This window comes from Triticum urartu, chromosome 6, assembly GCF_003073215.2.
Source record: "Triticum urartu cultivar G1812 chromosome 6, Tu2.1, whole genome shotgun sequence".
NCBI classification, from domain to species: Eukaryota; Viridiplantae; Streptophyta; class Magnoliopsida; order Poales; family Poaceae; genus Triticum; species Triticum urartu.
In genome coordinates, this window is record NC_053027.1 from 222,622,870 (window position 1) to 222,642,650 (window position 19,781).

Consider the following 19,781-nt stretch of genomic DNA (forward strand, 5'->3'; position numbering starts at 1 on the left):
GGCCTCCCGCCGGAGCGCTCGGCTCGACGCTGCCCGTCCCGATGGCGGCCCGGCTCTGCCCATCCCCGCTCGGGCAAAGCTCCGGGCAAAGCTCAGAACCTGGAGCCAGGTACCACTAATGCCCCCCCCGCCTCTACCTCTACTTGCTCATTTTCTGCTCTCGAGTTGGTTCCGCTGGGTCACCTTGTGAAAGTTGCGACAGATTATGCGATCATTTTTAGGGGGAGGCTGCTCCCCTCTTAATCCAGATCGAGGCCATCAAGGCCCATGAGATTCTCGGCGGTCGACTAGCGGAAGCCCGAGCGGCTCTGCTCTCTCCCCCTGCTCCCCCGCCCTCCGAGGTGGACGCCACCCCCGCGCTGCCTAGGCGGACCGGGGGCCTTCTCCCTCTCGCCGCGGCCGACCTCCGTGGTCGCACGCGGTCTCGTACCGCCGCCCTTCGCGCCCACAGCGCATCTCGCGTCCTAGGGTCAAGCATCCCCCCAATGGCCCCTTAATGTGTGCCCTCTTCTGGAACATCCGCGGCTTTGGTCATGATGGCCGTCGCCGCCAACTCATCGAGTACAGGCGTGATGAACACATTGACATTGTCACCATCCAAGAAACCATGCGCACGGAATTCTCTCTTCCGGAGCTCGATCGTCTGAGCTCTCACCTCTTTGCTTGGCATTGGCTCCCTTCTAGTGGGAGCACCGGTCAATCGGGTGGCATCCTTTTAGGCGTGAAGGATGCCACCTTCGAGGTGGGTATTATGGACCGGGGCCAGTTCTTTGTTAGCATGGAACTCTACGAACGGGCGCTTAATTTCAAATGGGAGATCATTATCGTCTATGGCCCGGCAGACCATAGTAGGTCTGCCGCCTTCCTCGAGGAGCTCCATTGGAAGATCTATGCCGCCTCTCTTCTGGTGGTGGTGGGAGGCGATTTTAACCTCCTCCGATTCACTGAATACAAGAGCAATGCGAATGTAAACTTTGCACGGATGCAAATGTTTAACGACTGCATTGCTGACCTTGGTCTCCGTGAGTTACATAGGATTGGTGCCAGGTTCACCTGGACCAATCGGCACTCGTCCCCGACCCAGTCCGTCCTGGACAGGGTCCTAGTCTCCCTGGAATGGGACCTCCGTTGCCCCCTAGCCTCCCTTCGGGGCATCACCCGGATTGGCTCCGACCACGTGCCCCTCCTCCTGTCCTCCGCTGATGAGCGACCGGCGATCCCCCCCCCCCGATTCCGGTTTGAGACATTCTGGTTGTCCTAGACCGGGTTTGTGGAGGTTGTTGGCGCTCTCTGGGTGGAGGCCCGTGCGCACCCCCATCCTCGCCCCCCCTCGGCCATCGACAAGTGGCAATTCTGTGCCAAGTATAGCCGACAATTCATGAAGGGATGGGGGGCCAACCTGGAGCGGGACCTCCGCGAGCGCAAGAAGGCTCTGTTGACCGCCATCCAGGCTCTAGATCTGCGTGCGGACGCGACCAGCCTCTTCCCCTATGAGTGGCTCTCTCGATACGACTTAGAAGACCAACTCTCCGTCATCTACACCGATGAGGAGGCCTACTGGCATCTTCATGGTGCCCAAAAATGGGTGCTGAAGGGAGACGCAAACACGGCTTACTTTCAGGCCATCGCCAATGGCCGATGTAGACGTAACACCACCCCCCTCCTCTGGGATGGCGCAACCCTCCTGTAGACCCCCCATGACATTTGGATCCATGTCGATGGGTTCTATAGGTCCTTGTTCTCGGCCGCTCCTAGGAGTGGCATTTCTCTCGCCCATGATTGTTGGACTGGCCCCAGCTGGTCTCCGCTTCGGAGAACGTGGCCCTTACAGCCCCCTTCTTCGAGGGCGAGGTATGGACAGCCATTAGCGGCATGAACCCTACCTCGGCCCCGGGTCCTGATGGTCTCCCGGTTAAATTCTTCCAGACTTTCTGGAACGTGATTAAGCCTGAGATCATGGCCATCTTCGACGAATTCTTCGTCGGAGTGATTGACCTTGGGCGCCTTAACTATGGGATCATCTCGCTCATCCCCAACGTTCTTGGGGCCTCCGACATCTGCCAATTCGGCCCCATCACTATCATCAATGTGATTTTCCGGATTCTGGCAAAAGGGTACGCCAATAGGGTGACCCTCCTTGCGGACCACATTACTCACCCTAACCAATCCTCCTTCATCCAAGGGCGGTATATTCTGGATGGGGTGCTTGTTCTTCATGAAGTTCTCCATGAGGTCCGATCTAAACACCTCAAGGCGGTTTTCCTCAAGATTGATTTTCATAAGGCGTATGACACTGTTAGTTGGCCCTTCCTTCAGGAAGTCCAGCTTCGGAAAGGCTTTGACGACCGGTGGATCACTAGAGTGATGAAGATGGTCTCCCGCGGTCATACTGCTGTGAACATCAATGGGGAGATAGACCCTTACTTCCCCACTCTCTGTGGGGTGAGACAAGGCGACCCCTTCTCCCCATTATTGTTCAACATGGTGGCTGATGCGCTTGTCGCCATCTTGGATAGGGCTAAGGTGGTTGGCCATATTCGCAGGATAACGCCCCATCTGGCCGGCGGTTCTGGGATTTCCCTTCTCCAGTACGCCGACGACACCATCATCATGGTCGAAGGCTCGGAGACGGACATCTCTAATCTCAAGTTCCTTCTCCTCTGCTTCCAACAAATGTCTGGCCTTAAGATCAACTTCGACAAGAGTGATGTGATGGTGATGGGCTACTCCCCGGCCGAGTGCCAGGACATAGCCAACCGGCTCAACTGCCGCTTGGGTTCCTTCCCCACGACTTACTTGGGAACGCCCATTAGTGACTCCCGGCTTACCATTGCAGACTTGCGTCCGACCGTGGCCAAGCTGCAAACGCGCATTGAACCTTGGCAGGGTAGGTGGTTGTCTAAGGCGGCTCGGACGATTCGCATCAACTCCTCCCTATCCAGTCTCCTCTTGTTCCTCATGTGCTTCTACAACCTTCACGAGACTCTGCACCACAAGATCGCCAAGGTCCAGTCTCGTTTCTATTGGGCTGGCGACAATAATAAGCAGAAATACCACATGGTCAGCTGGCCTGACATTTGCAAGCCCCGGGAACAAGGAGGCCTCGGTATTATGTGCTCTAAGCGCATGAATATCGCCCTCTTATCCCATTGGCTCCGGCGCATCTCGCAAGGCCATGGTGGCCTCTGGCTCGACATCATCCAGAACAAGTATCTACGTGGGCAACCCCTTGCATTTTGTCAGCGATCTAGTGATTCCCAGTTCTGGTAGTCGGTCGTCGAGCTCCTCCCCGTCCTCTGCATTGGGACCTCCATCTCGGTTGGATCTGGGGCTACGACTCTGTTTTGGTTTGATAGGTGGGCTGGAGACACCCCCTTTGCTGCGCACTTCCCCGACGTCTTCTCCATAGCTATCGACCCTTCGATCGTAGTTGAGAGGGCCCTTATTGACTTAGGGCACCTCGCATTCCGGAGGCCATTTGGGCCTCTGGAATCTGCCGCCTGGCATGAGCTACTGGCGTGCGTTGCACTTCACGAACCTATCATGGATGCCGGCCAGGACCTGGTGAGATGGCGTATGGAGTCGTCAGGCCAATTTTCCACCAAGTCCCTCGCTACCTCTTGAGCACTGCGTTGGTTTTCCCTTGAAGAGGAAAGGGTGATGCAGCAAAGTAGCGTAAGTATTTGCCTCAGTTTTGAGAACCAAGGTATCAATCCAGTAGGAGACTGCACGCAAGTCCCTCGTACCTACACAAACAAATAAGAACCTCGCAACCAACGCGATAAAGGGGTTGTCAAGCCCTTCACAGTCACTTACGAGAGTGAGATCTAATAGAGATAATAATAAGATAAATATTTTTGGTATTATTATGATATAGATTGAAAGTAAAGATTGCAAAGTAAAATAGATTGGAAACTTATATGATAAAAGATAGACCCGGGGGCCATAGGTTTCACTAGTGGCTTCTCTCAAGATAGCATAAGTATTACAGTGGGTGAACAAATTACTGTCGAGTAATTGATAGAAAAGTGCATAATTATGAGTATATAGGCATGATCATGTATATAGGCATCATGTCCGCAACAAGTAGACCGAAATGATTCTGCATCTACTACTATTACTCCACACATCGACCGCTGTCCAGCATGCATCTAGAGTATTAAGTTCATAAGAACAGAGTAACGCATTAGGCAAGATGACATGATGTAGAGGGATAAACTCAAGCAATATGATATAAACCCCATCTTTTTATCCTCAGTGGCAACAATACAATACGTGCCTTGCTACCCCTGCTGTCACTGGGAAAGGACACCGCAAGATTGAACCCAAAGCTAAGCACTTCTCCCATTGCAAGAAAGATCAATCTAGTAGGCCAAACCAAACTGATAATTCGAAGAGACTTGCAAAGATAGCTAATCATACATAAAAGATTTCATATAAGAATCAAATACTGTTCATAGATAAACTTGATCATAAACCCACAATTCATCGGATCTCGATAAACACACCGCAAAAAGAGTTACATCGAATAGATCTCCAAGAAGATTGAGGAGAACTTTGTATTGAGATCCAAAGAGAGAGAACAAGCCATCTCGCTAATAACTATGGACCCGAAGGTCTGTGGTAAACTACTCACACATCATCGGAGAGGCTATGGAGTTGATGTAGAAGCCCTCCGTGATCGATTCCCCTTCCGGCGGAGCTCCGGAAAAGGCCCCAAGATGGGATCTCTTGTGTACAGAAGGTTGCGGCGGTGGAAATAGGGTTTCGTGGTGCTCCTGGATGTTTTTGGGGTATATGGATATATATAGGAGGAAGAAGTACGTCAGGGGAGCTGCGAGGGGCCCACGAGGGTGGGGGCGCGCCAGGGGGCAGGCACGCCTCCCTGCCTCATGGCTCCCTCGTTTCTTTCTTGACGTCCACTCCAAGTCCCCTGGATCACGTTTGTACCAAAAATAACTCTCTCGAAGGTTTCATTCCGTTTGGATTCCGTTTGATATTCCTTTTCTGTGAAACACTGAAATAGGCAAAAAAACAGCAATTTGCACTAGGCCTTGGGTTAGTAGGTTAGTCCCAAAAATAATATAAAAGTGTATAATAGAGCCCATAAAAATTCAAAACAGATAATATAATAGCATGGAACAATCAAAAATTATAGATACGTCGGAGACGTATCAAGCATCCCCAAGCTTAATTCCTGCTCGTCCTCGAGTAGGTAAATGATAAAAACAGAATTTTTGATGTGGAATGCTACCTAGCATAATTCTCAATGTAATTTTCTTTCTTGTGGCAAGAATGTTCAGATCCGAAAGATTCACGACAAAAGTTTAATATTGACATAAAAATAATAATATTTCAAGCATACTAACAAACAAATTATGTCTTCTCAAAATAACATGGCCAAAGAAAGTTATCCCTACAAAATCATATAGTCTGCCTATGCTCTATCTTCCACACAAAATATTTAAATCATGCACAACCCCAATGACAAGCCAAGTAATTGTTTCATACTTTTGATGTTCTCAAACTTTTTCAATCTTCACGCAATACATGAGCGTGATCCATGGACATAGCACTATAGGTGGAATAGAATGGTGGTTGTGGAGAAGACAAAAGGAGAAGATAGTCTCACATCAACTAGGCGTATCAACGGGCTATGGAGATGCCCATCAATAGATATCAATGTGAGTGAGTAGGGATTGCCATGCAACGGATGCACTAGATCTATAAGTGTATGAAAGCTCAACAAAAGAAACTAAGTGGGTGTGCATCCAACTTGCTTGCTGACGAAGACCTAGGACATTTTGAGGAAGCCCATCATTGGAATATACAAGCCAAGTTCTATAATGTAAAATTCCCACTAGTATATGAAAGTGACAACATAGGAGACTCTCTATCATGAAGATCATGTTGCTACTTTGAAACACAAGTGTGGTAAAAGGATAGTAACATTATCCCTTCTCTCTTTTTCTCTCATTTTTTTATTTGGGCCTTTTCTCTTCTTTTTTATGGCCTCTTTTTTTCTCTCTTTTTTTATTTATTTATCTTCGTCCGGAGTCTCATCCCGACTTGTGGGGGAATCATAGTCTCCATCATCCTTTACTCACATGGGACAATGCTCTAATAATGATGATCATCACACTTTATTTAGTTACAACTCAATTCTTAGAACAAAACATGACTCTATGTGAATGCCTCCAGCGGTGTATCGGGATGTGCAATGACTCATGAGTGACATGTATGAAAGAATTATGAACGGTGGCTTTGCCACAAATACGATGTTAACTACATGATCATGCAAAGCAATATGACAATGATGAAGAGTGTCATAATAAACAGAACGGTGGAAAGTTGCATGGAAATCTATCCCGGAATGTCTATGGAAATGTGATACGTCTCCAACGTATCTATAATTTTTGATTGTTCCATGCTATTATATTATCTGTTTTGGATGTTTATGGGCTTTATTATACACGTTTATATTATTTTTGGGACTAACCTATTAACCCAGAGCCCAGTGCCAGTTTCTGTTTTTTTCCTTGTTTTAGAATATCGCAGAAAAGGAAAATCAAACAGAGTCCAATTGACGTGAAACTTCACGGAACTTATTTTTGGATCAGAAGAAGGCCAGAAGACTTGGAGTCCATGTAAGGGAAGCTTCGAGGAGGCCACGAGGTAGGGGGGCGCGCCCACCCCCCTTGGGCGCGCCCTCCACCCTCGTGGGCCCCTCGTGGCTCCCCTGACGTACTTCTTCCGCCTATATATCTCCATATACCCTAAAAACATCCGGGAGCACAATAGATCAGGAGTTCCGCCGCTAGAAGCCTCCGTAGCCACCGAAAGCCAATCTAGACCCGTTCCGGCACCCTGCTGGAGGGGGGAATCCCTCTCCGGTGGTCATCTTCATCATCCAGGTGCTCTCCGTGACGAGGAGGGAGTAGTTCTCCCTCCTGCTCCTCCAACATCGCATCAAGAATAAATTTGAAGCTCTGCTTGTTAATTGGACTGAATAGTTTCTAAATTAGTTTGCCATGTTGCCTTTTGGGTTCCATAAAACTGGAGTTGGTTGACTCCTTGTAAATTTTACTTTTGTACATACTGCACTTTACTTTAATATAATTATACCATAGAACAATTGTTCTATGCTTTCGGTTCAAAAAAAACATCAACGTGAATTTATGTGGGTCTTCTTTCCACCAGTCTTACAACTTGAAAAATACTAGTTGCCATTGATGAAATCCTATTAGCAACAAAATTTCGCATCATGAGCCATGGAGCTTGGAATGAGCCTAGACTTGTCAATTATATGTACACATTTGCATAAACTTGTAAACCACAATATTTAATTCCTCAATACAAGGAAGAATACCACAAAACCACATCATGGTGCATCACGTTATGTAGTGCAGCTCCTAATCAGCAGCCACCGTGGTTGGTACCAGATCTGCCGGAGGGATCTCATCAATAACACCATGACTCTCTCCTGGGATGTACATCACACAAGAGAACAGAGGCAAGATGTACCTGCAACTCTGCAAGCGGGTGCACGCTGGCATCAATGAAAATTCAAGGCTGCCAGATCGAGAATGGCACGGGGATCTTGGGTAAGGATTTACCATGTCGACGTGGGATGTCGCTCTTAAATCATATAGATCTTCCATCCCATCCTCTCTCCTAGAGCTGCACCTTGAGGGGAAAAGACAGGAGAGGAAGTAGGCGGCGACTGGGCGAAGACGGAGGAGTCCTTTTGCCACGAAGCATAGGGATGATAGAGGACTGCTCCGCGAAGAGATGTGAGCCAAAAGGGAACGACGGAGATGACCAGGAGGAAGCGGCGGCTCTACCCACGGGAACGGGGGTGAGGAGGAGGAGGATGATATTTGTCCCTCAGGTCAAGAGGGGATCGTGGGGCGCGGCTGTGATCCGATTAGGCGGCATACACAACTCTAATCACGAGATCATGAGCGACTGGTCGTGGCAAGGATGAAGAAACGGAAAGGGTGAATAAGGTTGTCCTTGTCATGCTTATTGTACCTTTTCCGGCTGGGTAGAAGCCCAGGCCCAATTTCATACTAGGCTTCCAAAATTGTCACCGGAGTAGCGGCCCACTACAGATTCTGCTCAGGATAGCTAACGAAGTGACGTGGCACGGGATTAAGTGGAAATCTAACGGCCAAAATCATCCCAAACTGCTGATCTAAAGGCTGAAAATGCTAATAGACTGAGATGGCTGGAAAGACGTTCAGTTATAATGGATCTAAATTTATTTCCCATGGAATAGTGATTTGACCGGTAGGGCCAAATCTTTCTTTTATGCAGAATCATCCTTCACTGTGAACGGGGGAGTGAAGAGATGCTTCGTCTCTCCACGTTTGTCATCTACTGCTCGCCTCGTCGTATCCCACCGCGAAACAACCGCCCGTCTCCCCGAGCCGCCCGGCATTTATCCAAACACCGCCTTCTTCCTACGCCCTCACCGCACTGCGTGTCGCAGACCGGCGATGTCTTGCCTCGCCGCGTCCTCGGCGACGCCGCCAGCGTCAAGGCCTACGGCCCAGCGTCTGTTTGTTGCGGTGGCCGCTCCTCCCCGTTGGCGGTCCGTTGAGCCTCATTGCGCTGTATGGAGGAGTGAAGGCCCCCGGGCTCTAACGATGCTACGGAGGTGCTCTCCCGCCGGCGACTCCAGGGCGCCCGGAGACGGCAGCCTATCCAGGTTGCCTTTTACATCAGCCTCCACATCAAATCAAAATTCCCCTTATTTGCGGTGTACAAAATTGATGGAATGACAGGGTTGTTAAGTTAGTACTGTACTTGCTGCTTTGTACGACAATTCATGGTTTGTACTTGAGATTTCACAACTTCCTGATCTAGTATATACTCCCTCCATTTCTTTTTAGTCCGCATATAAGGATTGGTCAAAGTCAAGCTTTGTAGAGTTTGACTAACTTTATATTATTAAATATAAACATTCACAATATGAAATCAATATCATCAGATGCACCATGAAACGTATTTTCATACTATACAGTTTTAGTATTGTAGATGTTCATATTTTTTTACGTAAATTTGGTCAAAATTTGTGTAGTTTGACTTTGACCAAATCTTATATGCGAAGTAAAAAGAAACGGAGGGAGTACAAGTTTTCAATGTTTATCTTTGACTCGTGAGTGGATACAGTATGATTAGTGTGCTAAAGCGCAAAATTCTGCATCAAACTGGTAGATATACTTCTTATCTCTTATGTACATCTTTTGGAATGCTTATATTCCTCCGTCCCAAAATAAGTGTCTTAACTTTATACTAACTCTAGTACAAAGTTATATTAAGGTCAAGACACTTATTTTGGGACACAGGGAGTACTAGACTAACATCTACAAACATTCTCTGTAAACTTAGTTTACAAGAAACCGCTAGATCCACGACCACTCACTCATGGTTCTCTTCTCTAGTTTTTGCATTATTGAAGGCCCAGAGACAATACAAGACTTCGTTCAGATGCAATCACAAGAGATTCAAGACAACATCAAGAGTCGGCGCAGCAAAATATTCCTTTTGATGGAAGAGGTGCCTGTTTTCCGCACTTGTAGTTTTTTTCTAGCTTGGTAATTAACAGCGTACTTAGCTTACCTCAATATGAGTAATGTTCTCAGGTCAGACGACTGCGGGTGCAGCAGCGAATCAGAGCTGCTGAAAGCAGATGTTCCAGCAGTGAAGAAAATGAGATGCCGGAGATGCCATCTACCATTCCGTTTTTGCCTTATACGGTGACCGACCCCCGACGCTGAATTATTTTATGTGCAAATGGCCTTTTGAGTTCTTCTTGGTAATATTCATTTCTTTTGTTTTGTATGAAGTAGTCACCAAAGACAATGAAGCAACTCTACTTGACATCATTCTCTTTCATATCTGGGATAATCATTTTTGGTGGCTTAATAGCCCCAATAGTAAGTGCCAGCTTCATCTCTCTGTAAATTTGTTGTTACTTGTCCTCTTAAAACCAGAGACTGTGTTGGTAATTTGAAATAATAACTCTTCTTAAAAAATGATTATTTGGTGCAGCTTGAACTGAAATTAGGGCTTGGTGGTACCTCTTATGAAGATTTTATACGGAACATGTATTTACCTCTTCAGTTAAGGTGATTTAAAGAAACTTGTCCTCTTACAGGATTATCCAGCGATGTTTATAGAATAATAATTTGATACTTCTTCTTGGCTGTCCATCAGTCAGGTAGATCCCATAGTGGCGTCCTTTTCAGGTGGTGCAGTTGGTGTAATTTCAGCCTTAATGTTGGTTGAAGTGAAAAATGTGAGGCAGCAAGAAAAGAACAGATGCACATATTGCCATGGGACAGGTATGAGTATATTCCTTTTCAACTATCTGGCACATAAGCAAAGACCCTGCTTTTTGTACTCTACTTCATTTGCCTATCTAAACTTGATTCCGTACCACAGGATACCTGCCATGTGCCCGTTGCTCTGCCAGCAAAATGTTGTTGGGCACCAAACGCTTTTCACTTTCTACAACTGAACGCTGTTCCAATTGTTCAGGAGCTGGGAAGGTATGGTGTCTAATCTATGTCTATTTTCACAATACTCGATTTGATGCTTTCTGGAAGATTCAGCAGAAAAACAACCAAATGGTCTATCATACTTGAGCACACAGTCTATCTTAATTCATGCCTGTCGGTGATTTCCAGGTGATGTGCCCAACATGCTTGTGCACGGGAATGGCAATGGCAAGTGAGCATGACCCACGTATAGATCCCTTTGACTAATGTTGGGCAATTTGTCGTGTGCCTGCTTAATGCTATTTCCTTTTTCTATCTAGCTGTTGTTTTCTATGGCTGTGGTAGGGCTTGAATCAGTCTTCGATGTATGCTACGAGTTATAGCGAGATGAAGTTCGCAGTAATGATGATCAGATCAAATACTGAAGTTGCTTTGTTGTTCTTTGCTGTATACTAAGAGTTATAGCGAGATGAACCTCGCAGTAGTGACGATCAGATCAAATACCGAAAAATTGCTCTCTTTTTTCTTTGATAAAGGACATCTTTATTCGATCGATATGTCGAGTTGAACCCGGCCCGCATAACACAGACAAACATCCGACACGTCCAACACAACAAAAAATAAAGCATGGTTTTATAGCAAAATAGAAAGAAAAAAACGTCCAACTTAAGATGAGTAGATCCTATCAAAGATTAATATCTTTCGATGAGATGGTAACTATCAATTTTGGAGTAGACTTTGACTATCTGACTACAACGTGTCTTAGCAATCATTAAGCCAACTCTAAGAAGTTATTGATCGTGTCGGAGTATGATCAACTTGACGAAGAACAAACAATAACTATCACTAACTTTTACTACCTCCGTCCTGGTTCGTTGGTCCCCTTTGTAATTTGTATTAAATTTTGATAAAATATTAAACTAACAATATGTTAATACATGCCAACAAAAATTATATCGTTGGATTTATATTTAAACATAGTTTTCAATAATATAATTTTATATGACATGCATGAATATTTTGTAAGTTAAACTTATGGTCAAAATTTGGCATAGAATACAATGGGGACCAATAAACCAAGACAAAGGTAGTAACTAACAAAACCCAAAGAAAATGCTACGAGATTGATCTACTTCTATAAGACTGAGAGGTGGCGACCAATGGGGTGGACGCACGTCCCAAGGCAGCGAAACTCAACCCTAGGTCGTATAGGTGACACTTAACTTATTAACCAAGATTTTTTTACTCGGATTCTGCAATAGCACCGAACCATTTTGGTAGTAGCGGTTTGCTTAAGACGAATATGAAGATGAATCTAATTGGGTTGAAAGGTTCACGAGATTCATTTGATCTGAACAAATATCCAAATTGGGTGAAAGTTATAAATGTTTGAGGTCAGATATGTCTGTGTAGTTAGAATCTGAGTCCATGTCTAGACGGACTTGGTCTCTAAGTTCTGTTGGGCCAAAGGTCATGTGGAGACCTTGCACATCACATAATCATGTCCCTTTGTTTTTCTATCATTTCTTAACCAAATGTACAGTAAGTAATGTAGTCATGGATGTATCCATGGTAGTGATGTCCTCATCATCCGAGAAGGACAAGGCAGTAGTTTGGATGGAGAAGGACAGCAAGGCAATAACACCCTTGAGTACTTCCCAGAGAAGAATATTATTAACACGATTTTGGTTGCACCAACCACGGTAGTATCCACAGAAATCAAGGCAGAGGAGATTGCAACATTGAGTGGGTTGAATGTGCAACTCAAGAAGGCACGGGATGACACTTGTATGGAAGTTGACAAAGGTCAATGTTGGACTTTATTTCAAACTCAGTTTCATACAAAGGGCAGAACATGCAAGTTGATGATTGATGGTGGTAGGTGTGCTAATTTTTTTTCGAAAAGAGGCACTGTATTACTTAAAAGGTTTAAGCGTTGCACCCGACCTCTGCATAACTAAGATGTACACAGTCAAACAAGGTCCTTTTATAGAAACGAAAAATAAGAAAGGCGAAATAAAAAGAGACATGTAGAGTCCGTATAACGCCTAAAGCAGGGGGGGGGCAATCCGAAGATCATACTGCCACCCATGTTGGGTAAAAGTATCCCTCGCCATATCCTCCAATCGTGTACGCACCTCCGTAAATAGGTCTCGATTCTCCACACATTGTAGAGAGGACCATAAACAAAGAGTCCCGGTACATCTTGTCGGCGTCCTGGGAATGGGGGCCCCAGACTTGCCTGCCTGCGGTCCGCGGCGTGGCTAAGCCAGCAGGCCGTACGGCCCATCCTCGCCAGCAAAGCATCCAAGACCCTCGCGAGGGTACAAGCCTCGCGAGGGGGACGACACAAGACCTCCTCGGGAGTAGCCTAGCTAGGCAGGCTCACGAGGAGCGGAGATATCAAGGCGGGGCAAACCTCACGAGACCCTCGTGATGTGAGCCATGACGCACGACACCAGGCGGGCGCTAGCGCGCGCAGCGTCCTTGTTTCCTCTTTGGTGCTAAGGAGGCCAGCGCAGGTGAAGAGTACCGAGGCATCAGGCAAAGGTTGCTATATTGGTGCAACGAGACCAAGACGAGGAGGACGGCAAGACGGAGGTCATCGTGGAGCCCAAGACGGCGTCACCACCAGAGCCTTTGGCAGACGAAGACCACTTTTGTTAGGATAGCTTGTACTAATTGTCCCCCTTTGAATTAGCCCTCCATTGTTGGCCCCCTTCCCGCTTGATATTTGGGAAGAGGACTAGGGCCTATATAAGTAGAGCTAGCCACCATCGTAGAGGCATCTCATCTTAGCTTGATCCAACCCGATCGAGAGCCTACTCAAAAGAACACCTCAACCTCAGGAGGCTGTTCTTCCCTTGTACTGTTCATCATCAGCCCTAGAGGCAATCCACCACCACCACACTGCAGTAGGGTATTACACCACAACGGTGGCCCGAACCAGTCTAAATCTTGTGTCTTTCTGTGTTGCGAGTTCGTTGAGTTCATCCGCGAGATCTTAGTGAGTTAGGGCGTCGATTGGTGGGAAGGAAAGACTTCGCGCGCACCCCGGTGTTCGAACCTTAAGGGTTTGCCGGAACCCCACATCCGACATTTGGCGCGCCAGGTAGGGGTGCGCCGGGGCTTCTCTCCACCAACCAGCTCCCCGTACTGCCGCACTACGCTCCCATGGCAGGTGCCCCGCCACCAACCTCTACGGCCGACACCAGGGAGTCTGGGTACCGAGCCCTGGCCCCCGCTCTACCGTGAGTGCAGTGGCCGGCCAAGTTCAGGCTGGAGATGCCGCCGCGTTACGATGGCGTGGCAGACTCGGCGCCGTTCCTGCTAGCATACGAGGATGCCGTCCTCGAAGCCGGAGGCGACGACAAGATCATGGCAAACTTGTTCCCCCTGGCCCTCGCCGGCGAGCCGCGCGCTTGGCTGCTCAACCTCCCGGGATCCATGGTGACATCCTAGGGGGAACTCCGCGACCTCTTCGCTGCGCGCTATGCGGCGCCGGCACACCACGCAGTCGCGGCACTGCTAGGTGGCTCCCAAGCGCCTCCTTCAGATCGCCGCATCAAGCCTTTCTTCCGCTAGATTGGGGCAGCTTGCAAGCGCCCGGGGGCTCCGCCAGGTTGGGCTGCGCCGGAGGCCGACCTCACCTTCGACTCAGAAGACCACCCCGGCTCCACCGTCGGCTCCGGGATGCTCCCGATGCTTTGCACGCCCACCATCTGCAACGGCGGCCGTCACCAAGACCCTCATCGACGGCGGCGCCGGCCTCAACTTGCTCTCCGTGGAAGCCTTCAGCCTTCTTCATGTGCCGCCCGAACGGCTCGGCCTCAGCAAGCCCTTCACATGAGTGGGTGGTGGAGCTGCTCACCCTCTAGGGCAGATCCACCTCCCTGTCACCTTTGGCACGCGAGACAACTATCGCACCGAGCTAGTGGACTTTGACATCGCCTGCATCGGTCTCCCGTACAATGCCATCCTCGGGTACCCGGCTCTCGCTCAGTTCATGGTGGCGACTCACCCGACCTACAACCTCATGAAGATGTCAGGGAGCAAGGGCATCCTCACCATCAAGGGGGGCGCTAAGGAGGCCGTGGCGGCGCTCAGGCTCGCCTTCAAGACCGCGACAGTAGCAGAGCCAGCCGACGTTGGTACACCCGAGGCCAAGGAAACCGCGCCCACCAAGAAGAAGCAGCTTTCACTCAAGACAAGGCGGAGACCAAGAAGGTGCCGGTCGACAAGGACGGGTCTTCAAGAGCCACCTTCACCATAGGAACCAGCCTTGACCCGGGATAAGAAGAAGCTTTGGTGAGGTTTTTGCGCGCGAACAAGGAGATATTCGCGTGGGAGCCCAATCAGCTGGTAGGGGTCCCGAGCGAGGTAATCCAGCATCATCTGAGGGTGTGCCCCAACGTACGCCCCATGAAGCAGCGAGCAAGGCGACAGTCCACAGAGAAGCAGGCCTTCATCGTCCAAGAGACACGCAAGCTGGAGGCGGCAGGTACCATCCGAGAAGTTCGATACCCCGAATGGCTGGCGAACCCCGTCGTGGTACCGAAGAAAGGCAGGAAGGAACAGATGTGCGTCGGCTTCACCAACCTTAACAAAGCGTGCCCCCAGGATCCGTTCCCGCTTCCACGCATCGACCAAATCGTCGACTCCACCGCCAAGTGCGACTTGCTATGTTTCCTGGATGCATTCTCAGGATACCACCAAATCAAGATGGCGGTGGAGGATGTGGAGAAGACAGCCTTCCTGACACCATGCGGGGTGTACTGCTACATGATACGTCTCCAACATATCTATAATTTTTGATTGTTCCATGCTATTATATTATCAACTTTGGATGTTTATGGGCTTTATTATACACTTTTATATTATTTTGGGACTAACCTATTAACCCAGAGCCCAGTGCCAGTTTATGTTTTTTCCTTGTTTTAGAGTATCGCAGAAAAGGAAAATCAAACGGAGTCCAATTGACCTGAAACTTCACGGAACTTATTTTTGGAAGGAAAGCAACTCGGGAGACTTGGAGTCCACGTCAAGGAAGCTTCCAGGAAGCCATGAGGTAGGGGGCGCGCCCACCCCCCTGGGCGCGCCCTCCACCCTCGTGGGCCCCTCGTGGCTCCCCTGACGCACTTCTTCCTCCTATATATCTCCATATACCCTAAAACGATCGGGGAGCACAATAGATCGGGAGTTCTGCCGCCAGAAGCCTCCGTAGCCATCAAAAGCCAATCTAGACCAGTTCCGGCACCCTGCCGGAGGGGGCAATCCCTCACCGGTGGCCATCTTCATCATCCCGGTGCTCTCCATGACGAGGAGGGAGTAGTTCTCCCTCGGGGTGTGACGCCCCAAGACCGGAGCTTCAGATGCCTTCCAGGATTTCCGGGTTTCGTCGTGTGAATTGTTTGGTTCTTTGCATCATGTGCATTGCATCATGTCATTATGCCATCATGTCATTATGCCATCATGTCATTTCTTTTCTTAACTCAACTAAATAAATGGCATGGATCTTTGATCCATTTAAATCGAGGGAATTCACAGGGTGAGCTCTCTTTATAACATATCCTCCCGATATTAGGGAGCTATATTAAATATTCCATTTTCGGAATCACCCATGAACACACTTGCAAAAATATTTCCTCATGCCTTCGTCCCATGCATCATCTCCTTCTCCTTTCCTTCTATTTCCCATCTTTTGATAGTCCCATTTTACCCTTCTCTATTAATGTCCATTCTTTTCCTATAAATTCTAGACCGTGCCAGGAACACCTCCTCCAATTTTCACATCCTTTGGACTTGTTTTGGTTGGATTCAAAAATGGCTCAAGTTTGAATATAATTCAAACTTGAATTATTTTTGTTTCTCTAAAATATTGCCAAACCATTTTATTCTATTTGTGCCAAGTTCCGGCGCTGCAAGAATATTTTATTTTCTGAAATATTCTTTCCCTAACCCTCTCTTTTTTTTCTCTTCTCTCTATTTGTTTTTTTGTTAAAGCAAATTAGAGAGGAGTGAGAGAGAGCAGCAGGCCCATTCTCCTTCTAAGGCCCAGCCGACGCCCTCCACACTGGGACTCTCGCGCCAGCCCACCTAGGCCACCCGCAGCGAGGCCAGTAGACCTCCCGCGTCGGCCCATAGGCCCAGCCGACCCCCACCAATTCTAACCTAGCCCGATCCCCCTCGGTCCTCTTTTTCCCTTCGTTCACCTCCTCGCGCCGCCAGGAGTCCCCGCAGCCCGATCCCCATCTCTCTCTCTCTCCCTCTCCCATCGATCCGTCCTGCGCCGTCTCTGCACACGCCCGATCCCGCGCGCCCCTCCTCGTTGCCATGGCCTTCCTCCTGCTTATCCTCCGCGCGCCATGGACGCCTCCCGCTTCCTCTACCGAGCCCTACCTCGTTCCTGTGCCCGCATCCTTCGTCCTCCACGGCCAGCAGGATCCCCCGCACTGCTTGTCCCAACAGTTTTGGCCAGAGCTCGCCGGAGCCCCAGCAACGGTCGTCGCCGGATGTCCTCCTCGGCTCCACCCTGCCGGCTCACGGCGCCGCCGGCCTCGCTTCAGCTGCGCACCGTCCTCCACCGCCTCCCCGCCAGGGTCCCTCGCAGGCTCCTCCTCATCGCCTTGCCTTGCCGCTGGACCCTGCTCGGGCGCCGCGCCGCTGCAGCTAGGAGCTCCAGCCTAACCTCCGCCTGTGACAGCTGCTGCTCCCGCGACTCGAGCTGTTGCTCCGTGCTTCATCATCTATCGTCGCCTCTTTGACATGGCCATTGCCGAGTCCTCCCAGGACCCGTGGAGTCTTATACAGGAAAACCAAGTTCAAAGACTGCCGTGGCCGTGATCTCACTCAGTACCACTACGGATTCATCAAGACCGCAAGTACCCTTTTGATCGCTAGGACCGAGACCCTAGTTCGACTACATGTTGCTGCCCCGCGCGAGACCGTCAAGTACCATGACGGACCGCGAGCACCACGGATCCACCAAGTACCTCGACGTCCAATGCCGAAAAACACCAAGTAATAGGTCAACGAGGACCGCCAAGTTCGTCTTCCGCCGTCTCCGGAATCGCCAAGTTCCACGACGAAATGAGAACAACTATCGCCGTTGAAGGCCGTCAAGTGAACATCTACCGACGACGTGTACGACCTACTCCGTGAACGTGTACCACTATGCCCGGAGGCATCGGATCCGGCAAGTCCAACAACGACTATGCTCAACTACCCACGACCCCGAATGTCTTCAGAACATGTACCGTCAACCCTCGAAGACCCGTGGACGGCAAGTTCCTTGTTGACCCCAAACACCTACGGAGTGTGAACATCTACGAAGCGGGAGCGACTACTTCCACTACCATCGTCGCGAGGACACCTACTTCCTCTACGCCGACTTGATTCGTTCCGGAATTGCACGCTTCGAAGGTATAACCTCGAGAAGACGTCCGTGAACAAATGCTTGCGATGGTTGAGATGCTCGTGTTTGCACCATGTCCAAATTATCACTCGTTTCCTTGTCGCCAACTCGTGGGACACCCGGAATCCGGGAGCTCCCCACCATCTTTTGACACGCCCCCGACACTTTTCCTTTTGCACCGGCATCTCAATCGAGTTACCGGAAACCGGGACATTGCCGTGGCACCCCTTTCCCTTTCCACCACGGTGACAAATGCTTCATATTGATCTTGTCAACTTTTAATAAAAATTGCATAAACTTCCACATGTCATCCGCATCATGATAACAACTTTAAGATTGGTTAAAATTGTCGTTGCACCAAATTGATAATTGCATATGGGGATTTACCGGTTTTGTTGTTTATTATATCCGGCCCCATTTAAATTGTTTAGATGGTATAGTTTGTTATGCTACACCTCTTGCCATGTTAACCAACATTTAATATTGTTGAGTACCTAGCCGAGAGAGAACTAAATAATTGATATGGTGTTCCGTCAATATGCAACTCGTTGCATATTGAGCTCCACTTAACTTGTAGTTTTGTTTGTGCCCCTTGCCATGCCATGCATATTTAAACCGGACATGCATCATACTTGGTTGTGCATCATGCCATGATTATGTGTTTGTTGTTTATTATATCCGGCCCCATTTAAATTGTTTAGATGGTATAGTTTGTTATGCTACACCTCTTGCCATGTTAACCAACATTTAATATTGTTGAGTACCTAGCCGAGAGAGAACTAAATAATTGATATGGTGTTCCGTCAATATGCAACTCGTTGCATATTGAGCTCCACTTAACTTGTAGTTTTGTTTGTGCCCCTTGCCATGCCATGCATATTTAAACCGGACATGCATCATACTTGGTTGTGCATCATGCCATGATTATGTGTTGGTTGTTTATTATGTTGTTTGCTTCTTTCCGGGTTGCTTCTCGCGTTAGCTTCGGTTTCGTTCCAGAGTTGTGAGGATCCGTTCGACTACGTCCGTTTATCTTCTTCATGGACTCGTTCTTCTTCCTTGCGGGATTTCAGGCAAGATGACCATACCCTCGAAATCACTTCTATGTTTGCTTGCTAGTTGCTTGCTCTTTTGCTATGCCTATGCTGCGATACCTACCACTTGCTTATCATGCCTCCCATATTGTTGAACGAAGCCTCTAACCCACCTTGTCCTAGCAAACCGTTGTTTGGCCATGTTACCGCTTTGCTCAGCCCCTCTTATAGCGTTATTAGTTGCAGGTGAAGATGAAGTTTGTTCCTTGTTGGAACATGGAGATGTTGTTCCTTGTTGGAACATGTTTACTTGTTGGGATATCACAATAACTCTTATTTAACTAATGCATCTATATACTTGGTAAAGGGTGGAAGGCTCAGCCTTATGCCTGGTGTTTTGTTCCACTCTTGCCGCCCTAGTTTCCGTCATATCGGTGTTATGTTCCCGGATTTTGCGGTCCTTACGCGGTTGGGTAATAATGGGAACCCCTTGACAGTTCGCCTTGAATAAAACTCCTCCAGCAATGCCCAACCTTGGTTTTACCATTTGCCACCTAGCCTTTTCTTTCCCTTGGGTTCTGCAGACTCAAGGGTCATCATTATTTTAACCCCCCCTGGGCTAGTGCTCCTCTGAGTGTTGGTCCAAACTGTCAGCCGCCGGTGGCCACCAGGGGCAACTCTGGGCTGGCCTACCGGAAGTTTGGACAATCTGAGTGTGCCCTGAGAACGAGATATGTGCAGCTCCTATCGGGATTTGTCGGCACATTCGGGCGGTGTTGCTGGACTTGTTTTACCATTGTCGAAATGTCTTGTAACCGGGATTCC

The 19,781-nt window shown here is 48.6% G+C and overlaps 1 protein-coding gene across 1 annotated transcript; it reads left to right on the forward strand.

The window, feature by feature from the left end:
* Window positions 1–8,369: 8,369 nt before the first annotated feature.
* LOC125512577 (protein ORANGE-LIKE, chloroplastic-like) lies at window positions 8,370–10,934 on the forward strand. The gene is made up of 8 exons (XM_048677668.1): window positions 8,370–8,713; window positions 9,450–9,564; window positions 9,651–9,764; window positions 9,858–9,944; window positions 10,060–10,136; window positions 10,225–10,352; window positions 10,453–10,559; window positions 10,698–10,934. The coding sequence occupies exons 1-8, from the start codon at window positions 8,502–8,504 to the stop codon at window positions 10,773–10,775; spliced, it is 918 nt and encodes a 305-aa protein (XP_048533625.1). The 5' UTR covers window positions 8,370–8,501; the 3' UTR covers window positions 10,776–10,934.
* The last annotated feature ends 8,847 nt before the right edge of the window (window positions 10,935–19,781 follow it).

Bases quoted from the DNA above. Each gene is read 5' to 3' on its own strand.
- LOC125512577 (XM_048677668.1), top strand. From the start codon at position 8,502: ATGTCTTGCCTCGCCGCGTCCTCGGCGACGCCGCCAGCGTCAAGGCCT. The intron at 9,765-9,857 runs GTGACCGACCCC...TGTATGAAGTAG, and splicing joins TTCCGTTTTTGCCTTATACG to TCACCAAAGACAATGAAGCA. The intron at 10,137-10,224 runs GTGATTTAAAGA...GCTGTCCATCAG, and splicing joins TATTTACCTCTTCAGTTAAG to TCAGGTAGATCCCATAGTGG.